The sequence below is a fragment of the Notamacropus eugenii genome, chromosome 5 (assembly GCF_028372415.1).
Source record: "Notamacropus eugenii isolate mMacEug1 chromosome 5, mMacEug1.pri_v2, whole genome shotgun sequence".
NCBI lineage: Eukaryota > Metazoa > Chordata > Mammalia > Diprotodontia > Macropodidae > Notamacropus > Notamacropus eugenii.
Genome location: NC_092876.1, coordinates 112,545,813 through 112,571,592, shown reverse-complemented (window position 1 = coordinate 112,571,592; position 25,780 = coordinate 112,545,813). Strand labels below are relative to the sequence as shown.

The following is a 25,780-nucleotide window of genomic DNA, read 5'->3' as shown; positions in this document are numbered from 1 at the left end:
TCATTATTATTCAGTCAGTCAACAACATTACTAAGAGAAAGGAAAGAAAGAAAAAAGAAGAAAGGAAGGAAGGAAAGAAAGAAAGAAAAGCAGAAAAGAAGAATGGAAGAAAGCAGGGAGGGAAGAGTGAGAAGTGGATAGAGGGAGAAGAATATATTTTCTGCAAATTTGACACTAGACCCTGTAGACAGTTTTAAAAAGAGTAAAAATAAATAATCCTTCCTTCATGTACCCTACAACCTCATAAGGAAATTGAAAATTACAATAAAAATAAATAGATTTGAGGAAGTTATATATTTCACTTGCAAACCATAGCACTATTTACCTTGATCTGGCCTTTCTCACATGGGTCACTGCACACGGACCGAATGATGGCACTCTTCTTGGGCCATACTTCATCATCATCCATTTTCAGTTCACCATTGTCCCAGCTGCCCACATTGATGTAATCAAAATAGTTGTTCCCCATTTCCTTGAAATTCATGATTTCATACCTTTGGAACAAGAAGGTGATTATTCAACTGGGAGATAGCCACAAGCAATAATCTTATTATTTCATCAGCTATCACATCTGTGACTTTCAAACTGGCCATACTTCATATAACAATCTGGAGATGATTGGTCAAGCCTTCAATTCTGCATATCACATCTGACATATCTTGCTACTTTGTGATGACTTTCAGGTCATACCTGAAGTTTAAAATGTAAAAGTAGCATTATTTAGAGAAAAGAGCATGGTTTCAGATTCCAGCATTTTGCCTACTACTTATGAAAATTTAGATAAATCATCCACCACTTACCTCCCCCATCCCCTGATCCTCATTTTCCTCTGAGATAACATGCACTTGAAAATTATATGAAATCAGGACAGTGTTAAAATCCTCATGTATGATTGGTATTGGAGGGGAGGGGAAGCATGAATTACTTCACCTGCCATAATCTCCATTTTGCTTATATCACATTGGTATTATAAGGCTCCTAGATGAAAATGGATGTGAAAGCTCCTTGAAAAATGTCATGTGTGCTATTTGGTCATGATGCTTTATCTGGAGCTTTATTAAAGAAGACAACTGCATTTCTATTTTAAAATGTTCTATAATTCATCCCTTTCATTATTTCAGACTAGTCTTGAAGTATACAAAAGAAAAGAGTTATAATTATTCTTATTATAGAGAAGAAAACCAGCATTTCTTGAAAGAGGGTGATTTGGGTATCTTCCCAAATTGTCTAAATAAGTATCATTAGGGTTCTTGCAAGTTGGAAATGCTTTTCATTTTCTTGTTTCATCTCCTATATACGAACAAATGCAATAACATTTCTTTATTCTGAATACTATCAAAAGGGAGAGGTAATACTATATGATTAAAAGGGCACAGGCTCTGGAGTCACAGGAGCTGGATTCAAATGCTGATTTTTGTCAGTAATTACCTACATATGTGACTTTGTGAGAATAACTTAACTGTGCATCAATTTCCTCAACTAAAATTGAAGACAGTGCAATAGATCCCCTCTATTGTTCCTTGAAGATCTAATTTAGTGCTCCCATGGATTTGTGCAGGTGTCTGCAGCATCTTTGATGAAGTTAATCTTTTTTTCTGTTTGTTTGACTTTTTTAATTAATTTATTTATTTTCAGTTTTCAACAATCACTTCCATAAGTTTTAAATTTTCTCCCCTTCCTTCCTCCCTCCCTCCCTGAGATGTCATGCAATCTTTTATGGGTTCTACACACACATTCTTATTAAACACATTTTCACATTAGTCATGTTTCACAGAAGAATTAAATGAATGGGAGAAGCCATGAGAAAAACCAAACCAAAACAAAACATGACATAAAAGAAAATAGTTTGCTTCATTCTGTGTTCTGATTCTATAGTTCTTTTTCTGCATGTGGATGGCATTTTACATCAGGAGACTTGGAAATGTTTTAGTTTCTTGTATTGCTGTGGTGGGCTAAGTCTATCAGAAAAAATCCTCACATATTATGGCTATTACTGTGTATGATGTTCTCCTGGTTCTACTCATTTCATTCAGGATAAGTTCAAAAATATCTTTCCAGGTTTATCTGAAGTATGCCTGTTAGTCATTTCTTATAGTATTCCATTACCTTCATATACCACAACTTGTTCAACCATTCCCCAATTGATGGACATCCCCTCAATTTCTAGCTCTTGGCCACCACAAAAAGAACTGCTATAAATATTTTTGTACATGTGGGTCCTTTTACCATTTTTATGGTCTCTTTTTGGATACAGCCCTAGAAGTGATACTGCTGGGTCAATGAGTATGCACATTTTTATAGCCCTTTGGGAATAGTTCCAAACTGCTCTCTAGAATGGTTGAATCAACTCATGACTCTACCAACAATGAATTAGTGATCCAACTCTCCCACATCTTCTCCAACATTTATCATCTTCCTGATTTGTTATATTAGTCAATCTGATAGGTGTGATGTGGTATCTCAGAGTTCTTTTGATTTGCATCTTTCTAATCAATAGCGATTTAGAGAATTTTTTTCATATTTCTTCCTCTGAAAACTGCCCGTTCATGTGTTCTGACCATTTATCAATTGGGGAATGACTTGTATTCTTGCATATTCGACTCAATTCTCTACATATTTCAGAAATAAGGCCTTTTGTCACAGACACTATTTGTAAAAATTCTTTCCCAGTTTTCTGCTTCCCTCCTAATCTTGTTTGCATTGGCTTTGTTTGTGTAAAAATTTTGTAATTGAATGTAATCAAAATTATCCATTTTGCAGCCCATAATGTTCTCTATCTCTTGTTTGGTCATGAATTTCTCCATTCTTCATAAATCTGACAAATACACTCTCTCTCACTCCCTTAATTTGTTTATAATATCAGCTTTTATACCTAGATTGTGTACTCATTTGAACTTTATTCTTGTGTATGTTGTCAGGCATTGGTCTATGCTCAGTTTTCCCCACATTATTATCCAGTTTTCCCAGTAGTTTATGTCAAAGAGTGAGTTCTTATCCCAGAAGTTGGGGTCCTTGGTTTATCCAATAGTAGACTGCAATAATCATTGACTACTGTGTCTTGTATACCTAACCTATTCCATTAACCTACCCCTCTATTTCTTAGCCAGTGCCAGGTGGTTTTGATGATTTCTGTTTTATAAGACAATTTGAGATCTGATATGGCTAGACCACCTTCCCTAGCATTTCTTTTCATTAATTCCCTTGATATTCTGTACCTTTTGTTCTTCCAGATGAATTTTGATATTATTTTTTCTAGCTCTAGAAAATAATTTTCTGGTAGTTTGATTGGTCTGGCACTGAATGAGTAAATTAATTTAGGTAGAATTGTCATTTTTATTTTATTAGCTCAGGCTGCTCATGAGAAAGTTATGTTTTTCAAATTTTTTGGATCTCACTTTATATGTGTGAAAAGTGTTTTGTAATTTTGTTCATATAGTCTCTGGGTTTGTTTTGGCAGGTAGACTCTTAAATATTTTATAATGTCTACCGTAACTTTAAATAGGATTTATCTTTCTATCTCTTATTGTTGGGTTTTGTTAGTAATATATAGAAATGCAGATGATTTATGTGGGTTTATTTTGTAACCTGCAACTTTGCCAAAGTTGTTTATTATTTCAAGTAATTCTTTACTTGATTCTCTAGGATTATCTAAGTACATCATCATATCATCTGCAAAGAGTGATAACTTAGTTTCTTCTTTACCTATTCTAATTCCTACAATTTCTTTTTCTTCTCTTGTTGCAAAAGCTAACATTTCTAGTATCATATTGAATAATAGTGGTGATAATGGACATCCTTGTTTCACCCCTGATCTTATTGGAAATGCATCTAGCTTATCCCCATTACATATAATGCTCGTTAATGGTTTTAGGTAGATGCTACTTATTATTTTAAGGAAGGCTCCATTTATTCCTATGCTCTCCAGTGTTTTCAATAGGAATGGGTGTTGTATTTTGTCAAAAGCCTTTTCTGCATCTATTGAGATAATCACATGATTTCTGTCAGTTTTGTTGTTGATATGATCAAGAATGCTGATAATTTTCCTAATATTGAACCAATCCTGCCTTCCTGGTATAAATCCTGCCTGATTGTTGTGTATTATTCTCATGATAAGTTGCTGCAATCTTTTTGCTAATATCTTATTAAAATTTTTTTGCATCTATATTCATTAGGGAAATTGGTCTACAATTTTCTTTCTCTGTTTTGGATCATCCTGGTTTAGATATCAGAATCATATTTGTATTATAAAAGAATTTGGTAGGACTCTTTCTTTGCCAATTTTCCCAAATAGTCTGTATAACATTGGAATTAGCTGTTCTTTAAATGTTTGATAAAATTCACTTGTAAATCCATCTGGCCCTGATGACTTTTTCCAAGGATTTCATTGATGGCTTGTTTGATTTCTTTTTCTGAGATAGAGTTATTTAAGTATTTTATTTCCTCTTCTATTAATCTAAGTAATTTACATATTTTTAAAATATTCATCCATTTCACTTATATTCTCAACTTTATTGACATATAGTTGGGTAAGGTAATTTCTAATTATTGTTTTAATTTCCTCTTCATTGGAGGTGAGTTCACCTTTTCATTTTAATATTGGCAATTTGGCTTTCTTCTCTCTCTTTTTTAAAACAAACTGACCAGAGGTTTATCAATTTCATTGTTCTTTTTTCATAAAACCAACCTTTAGTTTTATTTACTAGTTAAGTAGATTTCTTAATTTCAGTTTTGTTGATCATGCCTTTGGTTTTCAGTACTTCTAATCTGGTATTTAATTAGAGATTTTCATTTTGTTTTTTTTTTTCTAGCTTTTTCAGTTGCATGCACAATTCATTGATCTCCTCTTTCTCTATATTATTCATGTAAACATTCAATATTAAACTTCCCCTAAGAAACACTTTCACTGTATCCCATAAATTTTGATAGGTTGTTTCATTATTGTCATTCTCTTGAACAAAGTTACTTATTGTTTCTAAGATTTGTTGTTTTTCCCACTCATTCTTTAGGATTAGATTATTTAGTTTCCAAAGAAGTTTTGGAATGGCCCTTTATTACATATAATTTTTGTTGCATCATGATCTGAAAAGGATGCATTCACTATCTTTGCCTTTCTGCACTGGACTGAGGATTTTATGCCCTAGCACATGGTCAATTTTTGTGTATGTGCTATATACTGATGAGCAAAAGGTATACTCCTTTCTATCCCCATTCAGTTTTCTTCAGAGGTCTATCACATCTACCTCATCCAGAACTCTATTCACCCCCTTAACTTCTTTCTTGTTTATTTTGAGGTTAGATTTATTTGTTTCAAAGAGAGAGAGGTTGAGGTTCCCCAGAAGTTGATCTTTCTTAACAGGGAGAATAAATCTAGGGATGAAGAAGTATTCTTTAACAATTGACAGAAACATTAAAAAGGGCATCAGCACAGAGTTCTATATTCTTTTAAAATATGTTAATGACTTGTTCCATCATTTTATTTGATAGGAAATGCACTATTCTATTCTGAATCATTAAATTATTATAGTTATTAAATATGAACCTTTAGGGTATAGAAATTTTAATTACTATAATATGGCAGATTTACCTACAGAATATTAATAATTCATATATATAGTGCTTTAAAGTCTAAGGCTTTGATTTAAAGGTTAAATCTTAGGTAAGACATGACTCATTATGAATTTGGTAGAGATTAACAAAACAGCATGTGAAGTCAAAAGAGAACTAGATTTGGCATGTGTAAGAAAGAGTTCAAATCCTACCTCTGATACATACTGTGTGTTCTTAAGCAAGTCTTTTAGTCTGTCTGGGCCTCAATCCCCTCATTTGTAAAACCAGAGGGTCTTATAAATTAGGTGATCTCTGAGGTCCTTTCTTGCTCTAATTCTTTGATCCTATAATCTGTTCTTTCACCTGACATATTCATAATATCCAAGCAAACAAAGAAAAAGGACAAAATTTTCCTTAGTCTGGTGTATCAGACCAAATAACATCTGAGACCTTGTGTAGCTCTAAGATTCTATGACGAGATCTCAAATTTAGGAGTGCCAGCTACATGAGACTACAGGAGAACTATGAATGCAGTGCCTATGTCAACCCATTGTCTTATGACATGGGAAACATTTTAGGAGAGGAGTGCCTTGTATATATTTTTCATATTCTTATTTATGTATATACTGTCTTCCCTAGAGACATATAAACTTCTTAAGGCCAGGGACTATGTCATTTTTATATTTGTATTGCACATGCTTGACACAGTGCCTAGCACATAGCACATGCTGGATAAATGCTTTTGAAATGACTGGTATACTACTATGTATATACTATTGTTTTCTTTCTACATCAGGGCTCTTTCTTCTCTCACATCTCATTTTCCACCTTTATGTTCCCTGACTTCCTCAATCATAATGTTACTTTAAAAGTTCTTAAAAATCCAAGATATTTATTATAGAAAGGAGGTATAATTGTTAGGGTTATGTAATAGGGAGAATCTGCTATAAGCAGATTAGTACTCTGATCGTTGTCAGCCATATTGCATTTTATCATTTCAAAGACACACTTAATAGAGAATGACATTTTAATTTTCTTTATAAAAGATATTTATGACAAGTAAAATAAATATAAGGATTTCTGGTTTACTTTATTTTCATAAAGCAGAAGAATAGTGTAGTGGATAGTATACTAGACTTGGAATGGAGAAGATGTGAACTCAAATCTTATTTATGACAATACTAGAAAGGTAAGGCTCATCAAGTGGCACAAAATGTTTTATTTCAAAATTTAAAAACAAAGTATTTTGCTATCTCTGTCATCTTTATGGATAAAAGATTTTACTGTGTCCATTTGTAGAGCTTGGTCCTTCTTAATTCCAGTCTTTCTAACAACTGTGACATTAGATCAATCACTTAACTTGTCTTTGTCTCAAAAAATGTGCGTATCTATTATGATACACAATTGTAATCTCATTGGAGAAAGGAGTTCCCACACAAGAAGTTCTACATACTAACAAACTTAGCTCCTTTCAGTATTAAGGGAGAATAAGCTAGAGGATTGTTTTCTCTTCCAAAAACAGTAATATTAGTAGATGAATTATATCTTTCCTTTTGAGAATTTTGAAAAAAGTCAAATATGCATTTCCACAAGGTACAATGTATTCTTTGATGAGAGCTTTACACTTGTGTAAAGTTAAATGACTATCTTTGATTCTACCACCTTTCTTTCCTATCTTTATCTTTTTCTATGTCTACTCTTTTTCAGAATGTATGTGTGTGGTCATGTGTGCACACAGAAGTTCTATGTTTTTTTCTCTCTGTGTTTGGGTGTCTGTAATTTTGTGTGTCCAGAATATATTGTATAATAGGCATTTATTCACAGACCCCAAAGTTTAATGTTTGATAAGGACCTCTCAGCATAATGAAGTAGAGAAATCCAAATGGTACTCATTGAAGTCAGTCCCTGTCAATTTCTTGACAAACTTATATTGGTATTATTAGAAACAGAAAAAATACCATAAGCAAAGGTACTTCCCTAAGAATATTATAGTTATGAGGACCTTGACTATAGCCATATCCAGATGAGTACAATTTTGGAAAATATGTGGAATTATGCTAAGAAGATGTCCTTACCATTTTTGACTCAGAGACCCCACTCTTGTGAATGTAAGCAATTGTCCAGTTAGGCAAACAAATTATCTATTTCATCATTTGTGATAAACTCTATCCTTTGTTAGGTTTAGCTTTCTCTCCCAAGCCATTATGATGAAAAAGTACACGATCTGGTTCACTTTTTAAAAATAGTATGAATTGTAATGTGCTTTAATCCACTCCCTAGCATTTCTCTGCTAACTCATAGAAGGGTTATAATCTGTGTTGCTAAGCATTTCTTTTTCACTCTGGAACTTGCCCCACTTTTGTACTTTTCATGTTTGCACAAATTTGCTCAACAATAGAATGGCATCTTGTGAGAGTGTGAGTTCCCTGCCACTGAGAATATTTAAGCAGAGGTTGGGTGACCACTTGTCAATCTGTAGGGTCATTTTCAATTGTAAAAGATAAATTTCACAATCTCTCTCTATCTCTCAGACACACCCTTTCCTTTGACCTGTTCACATACATGCATAATGGAGGTAGGCAAAGGTGGGGATGTTGTGAGGGATAGAGGGGGCTCAGAAGTCTGTCTTTGCAAGTCTTTAGGTATCTCCTGAGTCACCAGTAGCTGACCTATACTCATATATAATTTCATATTTCTCAGGATCCTTTATTAAAATGATGAAAGGTGAAAAGTATAGGAGAAATTGTAATTTAGTCCTCAACCAAGGTGACATCATCTGAAAGACAATGCAATAAAAATATGCCTTCTAACACATGGCAGGAAGAGCAAACAGTATGTCACTACTTTAGCCCTATCTTTGGGATTGTAAGAAATGTGATTCCTCCTGTGCTCAAAATAGCTTCAATTCCAAAGAAGAGAAATATAGGTTTTAAATAAGATACCAAATGCTTGCCAAGAAATGACAGAACCAGCTCTTGACTCTTCATGATCACGTGGACTCAGGTCTGGGCCTGGGTTACTGAAATTTGTACATAACCCTCAAGCCACACTTCGGACATTCAATCTTAACCCTTTACTCAAAAATGAGGAAGGTGATATTGATCCTCCTTCTCCCTCCCTTGAACACTTCCTAATGGGGAATGCTAATGAGGGTCAGGCAATGGGCTAAGTGCTGTGGAAAATGTTATCTTATTTTCTCCTCACTACAACCCTCTGATGTAGCTTCTATTATTATTTCCATTTTACAGTTGAAGACAATGAGGAAAAAAGAAGCTAAGTAAATTGCCCAGGGATACCCAATTTGTGTCTGAGGCTGGATTTGAACTTAGGTATTTCTGACTCTATGTCAGTCCTCTATCTACTGTGCCACCAGCTGCTTCTAGGAAGTAAGGAGCCTAAGGACTTCCCAAACTATATCCTTCATATAATAACCCTGTAACTGTTATTATGGAATACATGGAATAACTGTAATGATACCTTCCTGGGGAGTCTCCATTCTCATCGAAGAGAATTGTATCTCCAGAGACCCCAGTAAAATTTGTTTTCATCAGAGAATCGAGAAGTTTTCGTCCATCAATTGGTTTCATAGCATCACAGAGCCCAGCATATCCGGGGCATAGTGCTGTCTGCATGTTGTGAAGACCATACGCCATGGAATATATTGCGTTGATTACAAACCCCATTTTAGAATCTTGGACATACTGTGTAGTCAGAGTCAGGGAACCTGTAAGAGAAAAATAAAAGAAAGACTTGAAAGCAACACTCAAAACTGATTACAGATCACCAAATATGATGCCATCAGAGATATTTTTTTCAACTCAGTTCCTCGCCTAATGCTTTATCATGCAATGCATATGATGATCCTGGAATCTGGAATTCTTTGATGAGAGCACAAACTGTAGCAGGTTCTGCTAATCTGGAGACATGCAGTATTAGTGTGGTGATAATGGTTCATGTGTTGTCTGAAGAGTAATCTACCTAAATTTAAAGATGAAAAGACTCATCAACAGAAGGTTAGGGTTGTGATCTATTATGGTGGAGGGACTAATCATACTCTTGAAATCACAGATTTCTGAAATACTGAAGTAGTAACAATATCATTACACTAGAGGAAGAGCTACCTATTCCAATCAACCTGTGATACACAAGTTAGAATCCAGGGAACTTGGCCAACTGTTCAACTCATCTCTTCACAACTGTGAGTTTGGGCAATCTAGACATCCATCACTAGTTAAATGAATACTGTTAGATCTTGTCCTTATATCCTAGGTTTTCAAAGTTGTCATATTTAGATCTCTTTTCCCCCTTCTCCTTTAAGTGGCTAATTGATAAAGTGTTCAACAGATTTTAAAAGGAGATGTTAATGACCAATCAGTCAAAATCATTTATTAACCACATGCTATATACAGAGCACTGTGCTATGTGATAGGGGAGAAGTAAGGTTTAGACAGAAGCTTATAGTCCTTGCCTTTGGGAATCTTATCATCAAGATTGTGAATAAGAAATAAATCAAGAATATTATATAAGATGAATATACAATAGCACATAAGATAAAGCAAAGGATTCAACTGATCAAGTGTTTAAATTCAACATATGTCTAGGCTATATCTTTCTAACCTTCATTCATAGTATGAGACCTTTTAAAAAACTTTATATATCTATATTACACACATACATGGTTATATATATTTAATGGATGTACAATACATACATACACATATACATACATTATATATTATTCATTTGTGTCCAACTCTTTGTGATTCCATTTGGGATTTTCTTGGCAAAGATACTGGAGTGGTTTGCCATTACTTTCACCAGCACATATTACAGATGAGGAAAATGAGGTAAACAGGGTGAAGTGACTTACCCAGAGTCACATAGCTAGTAAGAATCCAAACCCAGGAAGAGTTTTCCTGACTCCAGGATTAGTGCTTTATCCACTGAGCCAGCGAGCTGCTCTAAACTTTATGTATATGTGTATATACATATGTATATGTATACACATGTGTACATGCAGACCTTTACATACATTCATATATACAAATACATATGTATGCATTAATAAGACATTTACATAAATATAAATTTATATAAATGTAAACATATTTATATTATATTATATAAATATATACACACATATATACATAAAGATTAATCTTTCTGAGTTCAAATCTGATGTTTGACACTTACTAGCTGGGTGACCCTGGACAGGTCACTTAACCCCATTTGCCTCAGTTTCTCATCTGTAAAATGAGTAGGGGGGGGAAATGACAAACCACTCTAGCATCTTGGCCAGGAAAAGTCCAAATGGGGTAATGAAGAGTCATACATGACTGAAATAACTGAACAACAACTTACATAAAGTATATACACTGAAAATAATAACTATAACTTAGTTAGTGTGAATAATAAATCCCCTGAAGAGGTCATATATATTCAAATTTCCACTATTTGTAGTTATAATTATATAAATATGTCAATCGATTATAGCTCAGTGAAAATATGCAATGTGAATTCAAACATAACTACTGTTACAGTTCAGTGAAGTAACCAATTAACATTTATTAAGTGCCTACTATGTGCCAGGCACTATGAGAGAAGTCTCTGACTTCAAGAAGCTTACAATCTCATTCACACTAATAGAGACCTAGCTATATTCAGAATCATTAAAGACAGATTGATGCTAGATAAATGATAGATAGGTAGATAGACAGATCTTGTTAGTTATTTACAATTCTTTCATTTCAATAAAGAGGTTTTTATAGGTGATGTGCCTTGTTTTTTTTTTTTGTCAGTCAGACAGCTGGACTAGTTGCCATACCCTGGATGATATTAAGATTATGGATGATATTTTTTTCTTAAAAGGCAGTTCTTAGAAATACACTTAATACTGCCAATATAGGTTGACCGTTGAAGAGTACAGTAGGTCTGTCATCTCCATAGATCTCAACATTTTGACTCTGTTAATATAGGTTAAGGTCACATTCACTCTTTTGTTTTTTTGGTGGTGGTGGGGAGCTGCTAAATTACGTTATTGACTTCTTGAATTCATAGTCCACTAATATACTGCATATGTTCAGCTGAACTGCTCTTGATCCATTATTTTTTCACTTTGTACTTGTTAAGTTGATTTCATTTTCAAACTCATGTGCAAAACCTATTTATTCAACTTGACATAAACAGAAGAAATATGTCATGTTTTTTAGGGCGTTAATTTGGGACTTGATAGAGAGCCTTGCAATATCTGTGAATCACATAATCCCTACACAACTGATTTTGAGGTGTGTGGGTAAGAAATGGTACTTCCAGGAGGAACCTAGAAAACATTTGTAGGGGTCATGAAGACCTTAAAGGCACAGGTATTGATTCCATTTGTACTGTTGAATAAAAGTATGGGATATGGAAAAGAAAGCTTTGCATCATAAATGAATAACTGCTTAAGAAAATGGTGACAACCCTAGAATTTTAAGACCTGAATCAAGTCATATCATACAGAAATAGCTAGATCTTGTCCAAGGGTGGAGTGAATCTAAAGGTAACTGGGAAAAACACAAACACACACACACACACACACACACACACACACACACATACAGAGAAACATTTGCCTAGAGATTTAAGAGGGTAGGGGGAAAAACTATCACATGAATCTGATAACCCATATACTGTGGAATATAGAAAGTATGGCACAGGAAGAAGAATGATTATTAAGAAGATTAGGAATTCACAAGAGTCAGTATTCAAGAAGTGAGGAATAATACTGATGACCTCAGACATTTATATGCAGAGTCACAAAATATATATAATAAACAAAGTAAATTAGTTATCTTAATGTGAGGCAGTACATTTGACCTTCCAGGGTTTAGGCATTACAGAGATTTGGTGGGATATGACTCACAACTGTATCTTTAAAACAGAAAGGATTGGTTAAAATGTGTTGTGGAGTTAAAATGTATCACTAGAAGATATAACCCCTAGAGGAAATCCAGGAATTGTAGGTGTAGGTGTGTGTTTATCCTTCATTGCCTAAGACGACCATGTCATCAGAGAAATAATGACATATTTGCACTTGACTTTGTTTTGAGTGAGGGAGGGCTGTGCTGGTGTAGGTGGGAGGTAGTAGTAGGAAGGGGGTGTGTTTGTCCTTCGTTGCCAAAGGAAACATGATGGATAGTATCTGTGTAAGAATCAATGTAGAGTAAATTGAAGGCAATATTGTGGAATATACTTCAGAATGTCCAGATACAAGGTGTGTGTGTGTGTGTGTGTGTGTGTGTGTGTGTGTGTGTGTGTGTGTTGTGTGTTGTGTGTGTGTATGCACAAGTGAGTATGTGTATATGTATGTAGGAGAAGGGAATAAGCATTTATTAATCCAGTTCTCAGAGACAGGCATTTGAGTTCCCTACAACTCTGTGAAGTAGGTGCTATTATGATCCCCATTTTTCAACGGAGAAACTCAAGAGAGACTATAATGGCAAGTAAAATAAGATCTTTTGTTGTTTTTGTTTTAATACAATCAAGAAGTATAATGCCTCTATTTGAATGTGATTAAAGAGGATCTTTCCCACTGTAGGGCCTGGTAAGATTTGTAAGACAGTCCACATCTTTTGTTAATGAGGCACTGGTTTTCAAGGGATGTGATGCCCTTTGGCTCTAAAAAGTATATAAAGACTCTGAGGTGCAATTTTATTTTGGAGCTTACTGACTGGAAGTGTTTATTTGGCCAGATGAGGACTCTGGGAAGCCACTAAAAGAGCCCCTCGACTTTGAGAACCCATATGTTGCACTTCCCTCTCTGGTAACCATGGTCAGACAGTTGGAACTGTCTATTGAATTCAGGCAGAGGAAATTATGTCTGTTTACTTTTAATTTCTCTGTATTTTCTTTGAAGTTTAGGGTGTTGACTCCTCTGAACTAGGTGAATAATATATGTGCTTGGTTAAAGGAATGATATATGTGCTTGATTAAAATGATTGTTAATCCCTCAAAAGTTGTCTTTCCTTTTATGCATGCATATCTAAGAACCTGCGGTAGCAGGTCCCCCTGAGCATGTTGGGGTCCCTACTGATACACAGACATAGGTTAAATAACTTGCCCAGGATTACTTAACCTGGGTAAGTCACTTAACTTCCCTTCCTTTTTCAAAGAAAGAGCCATATGCTGAATTATAGCGTAGATGATAAAAGTGGTGTGGTAGTCATTACGGATGATTTTAATTAATATTAATCATTGCTAACATTTCTATAGTGCTTACTATGGTTCAGACACTGTGCTAAGCACTTTACAATTATCATCTCATTTGATTCTCACAACAACCCTGCAAGTTTGTTGCTATTATTATCCCTATTTTGTAGATGAGAAAACTGAGGTAAATGGAGGTGAAGTGGCTTACTCAGGGTCACACAGCTACTGAATGTCTGAGGCCAGATCTGAACCTATGTCTGCATGACTCCAGGTCCAGCACTTTATCCATTGTGCCATCTATATGCCCCATTATTTTCTGCTTAAAGCTAAGTTGTTGATGACTGTGATTTGCCTTCATATGCATTTTATTCTTTAAAAGTCAGGGGAAGTGACAAGGGAAATTGATGATCTTGACCTGGTTCTGACTAATTGACTTAATAAGGAGGAACTGGTTGTCTAAGTAGAAATGGCAAGAACCTTGGGAATGAGTATTCATGTCTTCTGACAGTTTGTGAAAGATTAGAAGGGAAAAGCCATTCTAGTTCAGAGGAAGTGGAGGTAGAGTCATTTGGTTTAAGGTTCTCCAGGGAAAAGCAGCTCAGCAGTATAGGTGTGCTCCTAAAAAACTAAGTTCTAATTACATAAAGATGGAGGAAGAAAAAGGAAAGGAGTCCAAAGAAATTAATTTGGATTAAGAGGAAGTTAATTAACCACTATGCATTTTATAAAAACATGTATAAAAAGTCCCAAATCATAGCATTACAGATTTGGTGCTGGATGCAAATATAAAGATAATATACTCCAACATTCATTTTATCTTGGCCAGGAAAGCTGACAAGCCTATGCTTTCATACTCTTGAGTTTATCTCAGATATAATATATTGAATAATAATATATTATATGTAATACTAATACATTAAATGTTTTTTACTCATCTCTAGTTCTCCACACAAACCACCTCTGTTGCCATATTGATCTAATTCCAGCTCTAGAGTCACATCCTTCATGAAGACTTTATTAAAATTTGAATAGGCTTATTCACTGAATGGGCTTCACCTCACTCAAAGTGAGAACCTGAAAAGACCTTAGCCTAAAACAGCTAGGGTCTCCCATTGCATCCTGGCCCATCTACAGTCATCCTGATAAATATCTGGCCACTGGATTCAGATGGTTCTAGAGGACAAAATGAGGCTGGTGACTTTGCACAGCCCTCCCTCACTCAAATCTGAGTCAACTGCAAGTCTCATCATCATCTCTCTGATGTTATGGTCCTCTCTGAGAACAAAGGACAAATACAATTCAAGTCTGAAATGATATACATCTCATCCAATTCAATAACATTTTATAATTCTCTTATTAATTTTATCAGGCCCTAATTTTGTGTTATTTTTATATATATTTTTATCTGATAGCCATCAGAAAGTAAGATATTTGAAGAGACATTCTTATTTCTTGTCTTATCTCCCTCATAACTGGCAATAAAGCATTGGTCATTCTGGGCACACTTGTTGAATGGACAGCTTGAAACTCTATATACAATCCCATGTTTTTTAAGCCATTATAGAAGAGACTAACATATCCTGGTTCAGAAATGAGAAGTGAATAGTATAGTAGCATGCTGGATGGAATGCTGTACTAGGCATCAGAAAAGATGTGGGTTTGAATATTGGTGCTAACCAGTTAGGTGACTATAGACAAATTGTTTGACCTCTCAGAGACTGTTTCCTCACCTGTAAGATAAGGAGTAATAATAGTAACTAACAAAGTGTTTTGTAAGGAAAGTGCTTTGAAAACCCTGAAGTGCTATAACAATGTGAGTTATTAGAGTCACTAAGAAAATGTGAAGCTGTTATTAAAATCCATGGAACATATATAGAATAGAAAATAGTAATTAAAATAGTTCCTTCCTTTCTTCCTTCTTTCCTTCCTTTTTTTCCTTCCTTCTTTCCTTCCTTCCTTTGGTTGTTTTTCTTTTTTTAGGTGTGACAAATACCCAGATATCTCCCCAAAATCTTAGTATAGTTATACTATGCTCATGACTTGGAGAAGTGATAAGTAGGTATTATGTCTATTTCCCAAGGTGCCCACATACCATACTATCTTCAAACTTTGCAAAAAGAAAAAGAAAAGAATTTTAACTCATATGGTGAATTCCTATGCCAAACCTGTCATCTTGGGCACAGTTTTCACCTCTGAGCCTCAGTTTTTTTTTCTAAAAAAGGGATGATTAAATACTATTAGAATAGTCTACCTCACAATGTTGATATAAAAGTCATATATACATACATGCATACCTACACATGTGTATATATATATATATATATATATATTATATATATATATATATATATATATAGATATGTATTTTCACTTGAAGCGCACCCAAGCTGGAAGGTTTCTCTTGGCAGAAAGGAGTTTCTTTCAAGGAGCTGCCATTCTATTTGAGACAACAAGCATTTATTAAGCATTTGCCAGGCACCATGCTAAGGAATAGAAGATACAAAACATATAGAAACAAGTAAATCTAAGATAATTTGAAGACTAAGTTAGTGACAACAAATGGAGAAATCAGAAAGGATTTCAGAGATAATGTGGCCCTTTCAATGAACCCTGAAGAAAAACAAGGATTTGGAGAGGCTGGTGTAAACAGAACATAGGGGATTTCCTGTGCAAGGGCATGGAGAGATGAGGCAGAAAACCGAATGTGGGGAATATTTGGAAGTCTAGTTTGTTTGGGATTGAAAGAATATTGAAGGGAATAATAGGAAATAAACTTAAAGAAGTAAATTGAGGGCAGATTGTGGAGGGCTTCAAATGATAAACTGAAGTTCTGAGTAGGGGTGTCAGATGGTTAGAGCTAGGCCTTGTACAGCTGAACTGAAAGAAGGAATGGGTTGTTGAGCCAAAATTGTAGAGTACAGGCTGGGATCCAGATGAACTTTCCCAACATTTCCCTTCCAAACAACTTTAAAATAACACCCTCAAATAAAGTTTTGTAGTAGCAAAACCAACACAATGTCAGAATGAGACTTTTTTTTCAATCTAAGATATCTTAGGAGCACCAGTGCAGGACTTTGGAAGAGTTTGCCATATTACCAGCAGTAGCAGCAGTTTCAGTAGCTCTTAGCCAAGAGATGCTCTGAGTTGCAGTTTCATGGTAGAGAGGAATACTTGGGATAAGTCACAAGGGAACAAGGGACAGTCACAGGGCTGAGAGAAGCATAAGCACTTGTGACTGAGGGAGAGCAGGGAATATAGTTATAGTTTCAGGGTCAAGAGAAATGCTACTTCTTGTGGCTTCAGGGGAGCAGGGGCCTTTCTTAGGTATAGACTCAGACCAGAAGAGCAGTGACCGCAATTCTTCCAGAGTAACACCACCTTGAAACACTGGAAACTTGCAAAACCCTAAAATTAACTCTGAAAACAACAACACAAACAAAGCCTGAAGCTTAACACAGTACCTCCCCACCCACAGGTGAGCAGAACCCAACTTTAACTTGAAGTTCAAAGTAAAAAAAAAATATATTGGGAAAATATGCAAGCAACAATAACAAAAAATTATTTGACATAAAAAGTTAACATGATGGGAGGGAAGACAAAGACATAAACTTAGAAGAAGACAATAATGTAAAAACAGCTATAAACAAAGCCTAAAAAAAATTCTAATTGTACCCAAAGCCAGCAAGAATTTCTGGAAGAGTTAAAGGAGGAATTAAGAGTGGTAGAAGAAAACTTAGGAAAAGAAATGAGAATGATGCAAGAAAATTATGAAAAGAGAATTAACAGTTTGGTAAAAGAGGAACAAAAAAGACAATAAAATAATACCTTAAGAAACATCATTGGCCTAATGGCAAAAGGGAAACAAAAAGGAACTGAAGAAATGAACTCTTTGAAAAGCAAAATTGGCAAAATGGATGAAGAGGCACAAAAGTTCATTGAAGAAAAAGACTCAAGAGAAACTTGAAAAAGTTAACATGAAAGAGTAATCATAAGAGACTCAATAAAGTTGAGCTGTTTATAATCACATATGGAAAGAGGATACATGCAACTCCAAAGAACTTTATCATTAATATGGTAGTTAGAAGGAATCTATATAGACAAAGGGCATGAGTGTGAGTTGATTAAGTAGGATTAAGCTCTAAAAAATGAAAGCATTAGAAGGAGCTATGTGCCAGGAGAAAGGGGAAGGGAGAGATAAAATGGGGAAAATTTACTCACATAAAAGAGGCACAAGAAAGAGCTTTTATAGTGGATGGAAAAATTTGGGTGTGTGGAGGGGAAATGAACAATGTTTGAGCCTCAGTCTCATTACATAATTGGTTCAAAGAGAGAAAATATATATTATATGTATATAAACACACCCTTATTTGGGTATAGAAATCCATCTTCCCAATAGAGAAATAAGAGAGGAAGGGAGTAAGGGATATGAGGGGAGAGGGAGGTTGTTGTTGAATAATTTTTTCAGTTATTTTCAATTCAGTCGTCTTCCATTTGGGGCATTCTTGGTAAGGATACCAGAGTGATTTTCCATTACCTTCTCCAATTCATTCTACATTTGAGGAACTAAGGCAAAAAGGTTAAGTGACTTTTTCAGGGTCACAGAGCAAGTAAGTATCTGAGGAGAGATTGGAGTCCAGGCAGAGCAGTCATCCTGACTCTAGGCATGATGCTGTCTTCACTGTGCCACATAGCTGCCCAGTGGGGGGTGGGGGTAGTTTGGGGTGGTTAATGATAAAATGGAGGGCAGATGAGGAAAGCAGTGGTGAGAAGCACTGAGAGAGAGAAGGAGAAATAGAAGAAAAATAGGATGCAGGGAAATACACAATAATCATAACTGTGAATGTGAATGGGACAAGTTCACCCATAAAATAGAAGCAGATGGCAAAATGGATTAGAAAGCAGAATTCCACAGTATGTTGTTTACAAGAGACACACTTGAAACAGAAAGATACATATAGAATTAAAATAAAAAGCTGCATCAGAATCTATTATGCTTCAGCTGAAATAAAAAAGGCAGTGGTAGCAATTAGGGAAACTACATTTTGCTAAAAGATAAAATGGATAATGAAGTATTATCAAAAATTTTATAGCAAGTTTCTTTGATGAAAATTTCTTTTCTAAAATATATAGGGAACTGGGTCAAATCTATATAAACAGAAATCATTCTCCAATTGATTAATGGTCAAAGTGTATGAACAGGAAATTTTCAGAAGAAGAAATAAAAATTATCATAATCACATAAAAATTCTCTAAATCACTATTGATTAGAGGAAGGCAAATTAAAACAACTCTCAAGTACCATCTGCTACCTATGGAAATGACAAAGACTAGAGGAGATGAGGGAAAATAAGTACGCTATCTGTTGGTGAGGTTGCGAATTTGTCCAACCATTCTGGAGAATAATTTAGAACTGTGTCCAAAGGGTTATAATATTGTATATATACTTTGATTCAGCAATACCAGTACTAAATCTGTACCCCAAAGAGATAAAAAAAAGAAAAAAAAGCTATGTGTATAAAAATATTTATAGCAGTTTTTTTGTGGTGGCAAAAATTGGAAATTGAAAGGATACTTATCAATTGAGGAGTGGCTGAACAAACTGTGACTGTGATGGAGTACTATTGTGCTATAAGAGAGGATAAGGGTGTGGTTTCAGAAAAATAAAAACATTCCAAGACATAAATGAACTTGCAAAGTGAAGGGAGAAGAATCAAGAGATCGTTGACCTAGTAATGGCACGGTTGTAGTGATGATCAACTGTAAAAGCCTTGGTTATTCTGATTAATACAATGATCCAAGACAATCCCAAGGGACTCATGATGAAAAAAAATGCTATCAACCTCCAGAGAGAGAACTGATGAATTCTGAATACAAATTAATGTGTAATTTTCTTGATATATATGTGTGTGTATTTATATGTGTATAGTCATCCATCTCACTCTCTCCTTCAGAGTCACCCAAGTCCAGCGGCAAGATAAAAATAATAAAATAAAAAAAAAAAAACTGGCCCAGAATGTAGTGGGTGACATCAATCTTTTTAAGCTAAAATCTTTCCCAGGTCTCAGTTTGTTTGAGGCAACACCCATTTAGTGATTAAGGGATAGGTAAGAATTGAGACAAAGATGGCCTAGTTTTGCTATCACAAAAGAATCATTCTGGGAGGGGGAGACTTGCTGAGTTTCTGGCCAAAACAGAAAAGGATTGCCTTTTACACTGACTCTTAGCCATAAAAATCCAAAGAATAAGCAAGAGAGGTTTGAGCTGGGATCTATTATTGGCTACTTAATGAAAGCCAGAGAGATTTGGGTTTAAAGGCACAGTCAAGTAGCTGCATTTGAATCACAATGGGGTATTTTTGAAGACTGTTTTTTCAGAGCTATAATTCAAGAAATCATAAATGAAAACTGTTCAAGACAAAAAATTAAGTCTCAATTTTTTTTAAAAAAAAGATAAATAGGAAATAAAAAAACCTATCCCTTAAACCCCAAAATGTCTTCAAAATACAGTCAACCAAAAACTATACTTCTTTGGGCAGAACACCCATATGTAAGGGTAAGGTGTCCTGTGTAAACAGAGGGATTATAAGTGAAGAAAGAAGAAGTAAGAAGAAAAAGAAAGAAAAAAGGAAGGAGAAGAAAAAGGATAAGAAGAACAAATAATTATCCAGATATTTTTCAAAGGACCTCCCCACCCCACCCCCATACCTTTCAAGGTAGCTCATTCTATTTAAGAAATACTCTAATTATAGGGAAAGGTTCCCTTACACCAAGTCCAAATTTGCCTCTGTAAATCCCATCCACTTCTAGTTCTGCTCTCAGAGGCAGAACACAAGAAATTTCACCCCTTTTCATATGACAACCTTGGGAATACTTGAAAACCAATGTCACATTCCAGCAAAGGTTTCTCTAAGCCAGGTCAACCATTGTTCTTTTGTTCAACCTCCAAATAAAACTCTTTCATCATCTTGATCATCCTTTGGCTCTTTCACACTTTTCAGTAAAGGAGAGCAATCCAGAGGTTAAATGATTTGCTCAAGATTACAGGGCTAGAAAAGTAGTAGAAGTAGAAGTAAAATGGGTCTTCTGACTCCTGGTCAAGTGGACTGCTTACTATATCTTATTCTGACCAGTGCCATATACAATGAAAAGTCCACTTCTTTGTTATATGTTGCCCTTCATGAGTTGCTTGTTTCCTTTGAAAACCATTCCATTTATCACTTGCCAAATACTGGGGCAGGGGATGCTGAAGTGATAAACCAAAGATTTGCTAGGTGTTAAGTGAGGGCTTTGTGAGGTTGTATAGCATGCTTTCGTATATATCTAGTCTCTATTGCAGCCTATTTTTTCCCTATCAGTGCTAAGAGCAGGAACTTATAAATAGAAACATAAGAAATGAGATATCTTTGGGAATTCATATGGTTTGCTTAACAAAAAGTCATTAAGACCCATAGAATATCACAGATACAACAGAAATAAACAGCTACCTGTTCAAAAATAGTTCCGTAATTGGGCCTGGAATAAGGAAGAATCATCTTCCAGAGTTCAAATCTGGTTTCAGACACTTATTAGCTACATGACCCTAAGCAAGCCACTTAAATCCTATTTGCCTCAATTTCCTTATCTAAAAAGTGAGCTGGAGAAGAAAATGGCAAACCACTCTTGTATCTTTGCCAAGAAAATCCCAAGTGGACTCATGAAGAGTCAGACACAACTGAAATGACTGGAATACAATAACAACAAAATAAGTATTATAAGTAATCGCAACATAAGAAAAAACTGGAAAGAAGAGCCTAAGTGTAACAATAGGGAAATGGTTTAATGATTTATCATATAGCACCACAATAATACAATGACCAACAGGGATGCAGAACACAAGGAAATCTAGAAAGACTTTTACAAAGTAATGTGTATGGAATAAAAGGAAAACCAGAATGGAGTATGCAATATTGCTATATAAAGGGAAAATTAATTCAGAATGAATGGATGAACAAAAATCCTGATAGAGATATAGAGAGAACAAATGAATAAGTTTTGGTGTTTTATGATTTCAAATTTAATTGTATTAATTAAAATTTTTAACTGAACTAATATTAATTCAATATTAAGTATATATTTTGCTAACTCATTACCTTGTATATACTGTATATATTGTATATACACACACATCTATCTATCTATCTATCTATCTATCTATCTATCTATCTGTCTGTCTGTCTGTCTGTCTGTCTGTCTGTCTGTGTTTGTGTATATATATATATATATATATATATATATATACACACACACATATATAAACATTTATTTTGTCTTCTTACACAATACAAGCTTATTGAGGGTGGGGAAGTTTCATTTTTGTCTTTACATCATCAGCACTTATATGCTTGTTAATAGGTTGATTTTTTAATTAAACATTTAATTAAAACACAGACTGGATAACAGATTTTAAGGTAATACAAAGGACAGCACTGGAGTAGAAGCTAGCCCAGGGGCAGAGGTCAGTGGAGTCAAATTGAAGCTAATAAGATGGTCAGTGTGAGAGAGCCTGAATAACTGAAGTTAACACACCAGATTCCTTATGGTAACATTAATGTTATTTTCCAGGCTATTCAAGTACTAACACTTGCTTTTCCACTTAATTCTGAACCTACAGCATTGAGAGCTGAAGCCCCAAATCTTGTATTTTAGCAAATATAGAAGGCAGATGCAAAGGGAAGATGCGCCCTCAGGGAACTATAGTAGCTAAAGAGGGATAACACTGTATGGAAAACAAAATTTAAATTTAAATACTCCAGTACATGTCTGCTGGTAGCTCTCTAATGGATATACTATTCCAGATATAATATCACTTTAATTCACATTACACTGTTCAAAAGAGCTTCCATATGGTGGTTAAATGGAGGGAGAATTCTGTGAGAATGTTAAATGTTGGCACATGTGGCAATTTGGAAATGAATATGTAGAAAAGACCCACATAACCCACATTCCAGCTTTGTATATATTCTACTACTTTTCACAGAAAGTCAGGAATAGAGGGAAAAAAAAGGTGGAGATTTCCACAGATCCTGTCATGGACCTCTGTTGTATCACAAGACTCTAACTTACTCATGGCGGCAGGGAATGTCTAATTTAATTTTCCATTCCCTATGGCCCCAATTACTCTCCATATTACTTTCAGGACTAAAGTGTCCCTCCTTGAAAATCTTTCTCCTATATATGTTATCTGCCCTATTATGGTAAGGGATTTTCTCTGCTTTCTAATTTATACACTTGGGGCTTAACACAACATCTGGTACATAGTAAATGCCTACTAAGTGCTTTTGCATTCATTTCTTTTCAGGTTTTATCCCTTTCATATGAATTACATCTTTCCCCGTCCTCCCTCGGTCATCCCAATGTTTCATTTAAGTCCTTCACCAATGTAGCATTTTTTTCTTCCACTCTTTAAGTATTTGACAGAACTTTGAATATTCTTATACATAGATTCTGGTTCCTTCATCATTTGCTCTCAAAAAACCCAAACGAAGATGTGTACTGAATGTTTTCCTCCTTCCCAACTTTGTGATAGGTGCTCTGAGGAAAATAAAGACTTAAAATAAAGTATGACTTGACCTTTGCTCTCGAAGAACTCCCATGTTAGAATGAAGGGAGACATGGGACTGACACATTTGAAGCAACTGGACAATAATAAAGGGATATGTAAGTAGTCGCTAAAGTATGTGGTATAGACTAACAGCTTTTTTTGAGATTAGAAGAGGAAGAGAGTAAGAAGTGCAGGTTGGAGTACTAGGAGAAAGCTTTGTAAGGAAAGAAGGATAAGTGGAGAGCCAGAGGGAATATTACAATGAGGAAAGACCTTTTCAACTGTAAGTCTTTGAATCAAGAAGCATTTATTAAGCACTCGCTAAGTGTCAGACACTGTGCTAAGTACTTGGGATACAAAGAAAGGCAAAAACAGTTCTAGCATTGAGAATCTTACATAATAGGGGAGACAACATGGAACCTATGACATAGACACAAGGTAGATGGAAGGTATTATAGGAGGGGAAAACAGGAGTAGCTAGAAGCAAAACAGGAAAACTATTTCTAGAAGGTGGGATAGGAAGTTAAGAGGCAGAAGTGAGGAGTGAGATCATATTAGGTATTGGAGGCAGCCAGTTGAAGGTATAGAGATGGGAGGTAGAATGCCAATCTCAAGAAGCTTCAAGAAGGCTCAGAGAGTGTATGGAGGAAAGCGAAGTGTAAAAAGACTGAATAAGTGTGAAGGGGCAGCTTGTGTGCAGCCAGGGGGTACAATGGATAGAATACTTGTCCTAGAGGCAGACAGATGAGTTCAAACGGCACTTCAGACACAGCAATGGTATGACCCTGGGCAAGTCACAACCTCCATCTACCTCCATTTTCTCAGCTGTAAAATGGAGATAATAATAGCAGCAGGGGTCAGGGACAGAGCTTGAGAGAATGAGGAACAAAGGATCAGTTAACAAATAGTCAAAATGTAGGCAATGGGTCTGGTAATGGGTAGCAAGGATAGACTTTGATGCTGAGTTTTGTGAACTAAGGCTTCCTTTTATACTTTATTCAAAGAGCCAGAGCCTGTAGAATTCAATTCAAGAAAGATTTATTAAGTGCCTGCAATATATAAAGCACCATGCTGAGTGTCTTAGATTTGAGCTGTCAGGAGGAAGAAAGGATATCTGACTGGAATTTGAAGAGAAGGAAGGAGGAACATGTCACGAGCCTAGGAAGTTCAGAAATGCTGGAATGGTGAGACAAGTATCAAAATTCAGAGAACCCAGTGTGGCATTTGCAGGGAATCAGAGAATTGAGGGATTTGATGAAAAATCTGAAGCATATAAATTCTGGGTATTCAAAATAATAGCACTAGCAAGCAGAAATAATAAGGTGACCTCTGCTCCCAGGGCTACACAGGTCTATCTTCCTTTAAGGACCCATGGAGCTTGGGTAGGCATGGATCCCAAATGCATAATCCAAGATGGTAGGAGAGTTAAGGGTCCACAAGGAGATGTTGCTGCAAATTAGAAAAGGAGTTGAGGTGGCTGGAATATGGGACAGTTTTGATGTTTGGTTTGTGTATCTCTGGTGACCAGCAGTGGCTAGCACATATTTGCTGCCTAATTAATGCTTATTTATTGATTGGGAGGTTGACAGATCCTTATAGGAATGGCCGAATGGTTCATGTCTTTCCTTTCCAACACAATTGTTGTTTCTTGAGTCAGACACTGTGTAATGTTCCCCGCAGTGCCTAGTACAATACTGAACATGTGGTAGGTGCTCAACCAATTTGTTTTAATTTGATTAATTCCACTCAAGGGAATTCCCTGGGATTAGAATTCATCTATTTTCTCTCCTGAGAAATCATTAAGCAATTGAAGATTTCTGGAGGATCCTGGAAGCCATTGTCCATCTCTAGCCCTCCACAGTCTCAACAACCTCCAACCAGACACAGAAGTCCCAGACTCTGTGTAGCATAGCGGAAGTTCAAGTCAGAAAGAGAAGTTTAAATTCCACTTAGGACACTGACTTGCTATCAGCAATTGTGCAAGGTGCTGAACATCTCGGAATTTGTTTCCTTTTCTGTAAAAAGCAATAATATTTTACAGAATTGTCATAAGCAAGCACTCTGAAAATCAAAAAGGCTACAGGAATGAGAGTTATCATTACCTCATATGTCGTGTGGAACCTAAGATACAGGCTACAGAACGCAACTCATTACTCTTTGTGCTTTTTACTATCTGGGAAAACAAAAGAGTATTTTGTCAGCAGTCACTTGAGAGACACCTGATCTAAATTTTGGAGTCTGGGGATTGGTGGGGAGCCTATGAAGTGGAGAAGGAAAGACCTAGGAGTGCATGGAGGCCAGTGGCAGACACCAGGACCCCTTCCGGTTGGCATGCCCCTTTACCATGTATTCATATGATAATCAGTTCAGGAGGAGGAATTAATGAAAATATTTCCCAAGCTCCAAAATGTTGGTTTATTTGTTTGTTTTCTCAAGAGAAACAGTTTCAAGAAAACACAGTAATTTT

The 25,780-nt window shown here is 35.5% G+C and overlaps 1 protein-coding gene across 2 annotated transcripts in view; it reads right to left on the bottom strand.

Annotated features, from left to right (window-relative positions):
- The window catches only part of GRM5 (glutamate metabotropic receptor 5), a 661,865-nt gene that overhangs the window by 125,243 nt on the left and 510,842 nt on the right, over window positions 1-25,780 (bottom strand). For both annotated transcript variants that reach the window (XM_072616794.1, XM_072616795.1), the window contains exons 4-5: window positions 9,025-9,271; window positions 326-494 (exon numbers count right to left, since the gene is read on the bottom strand). In XM_072616794.1, the coding sequence (XP_072472895.1) occupies window positions 326-494; window positions 9,025-9,271 (416 nt within the window). The remainder of the gene's footprint in view (window positions 1-325; window positions 495-9,024; window positions 9,272-25,780) is intronic.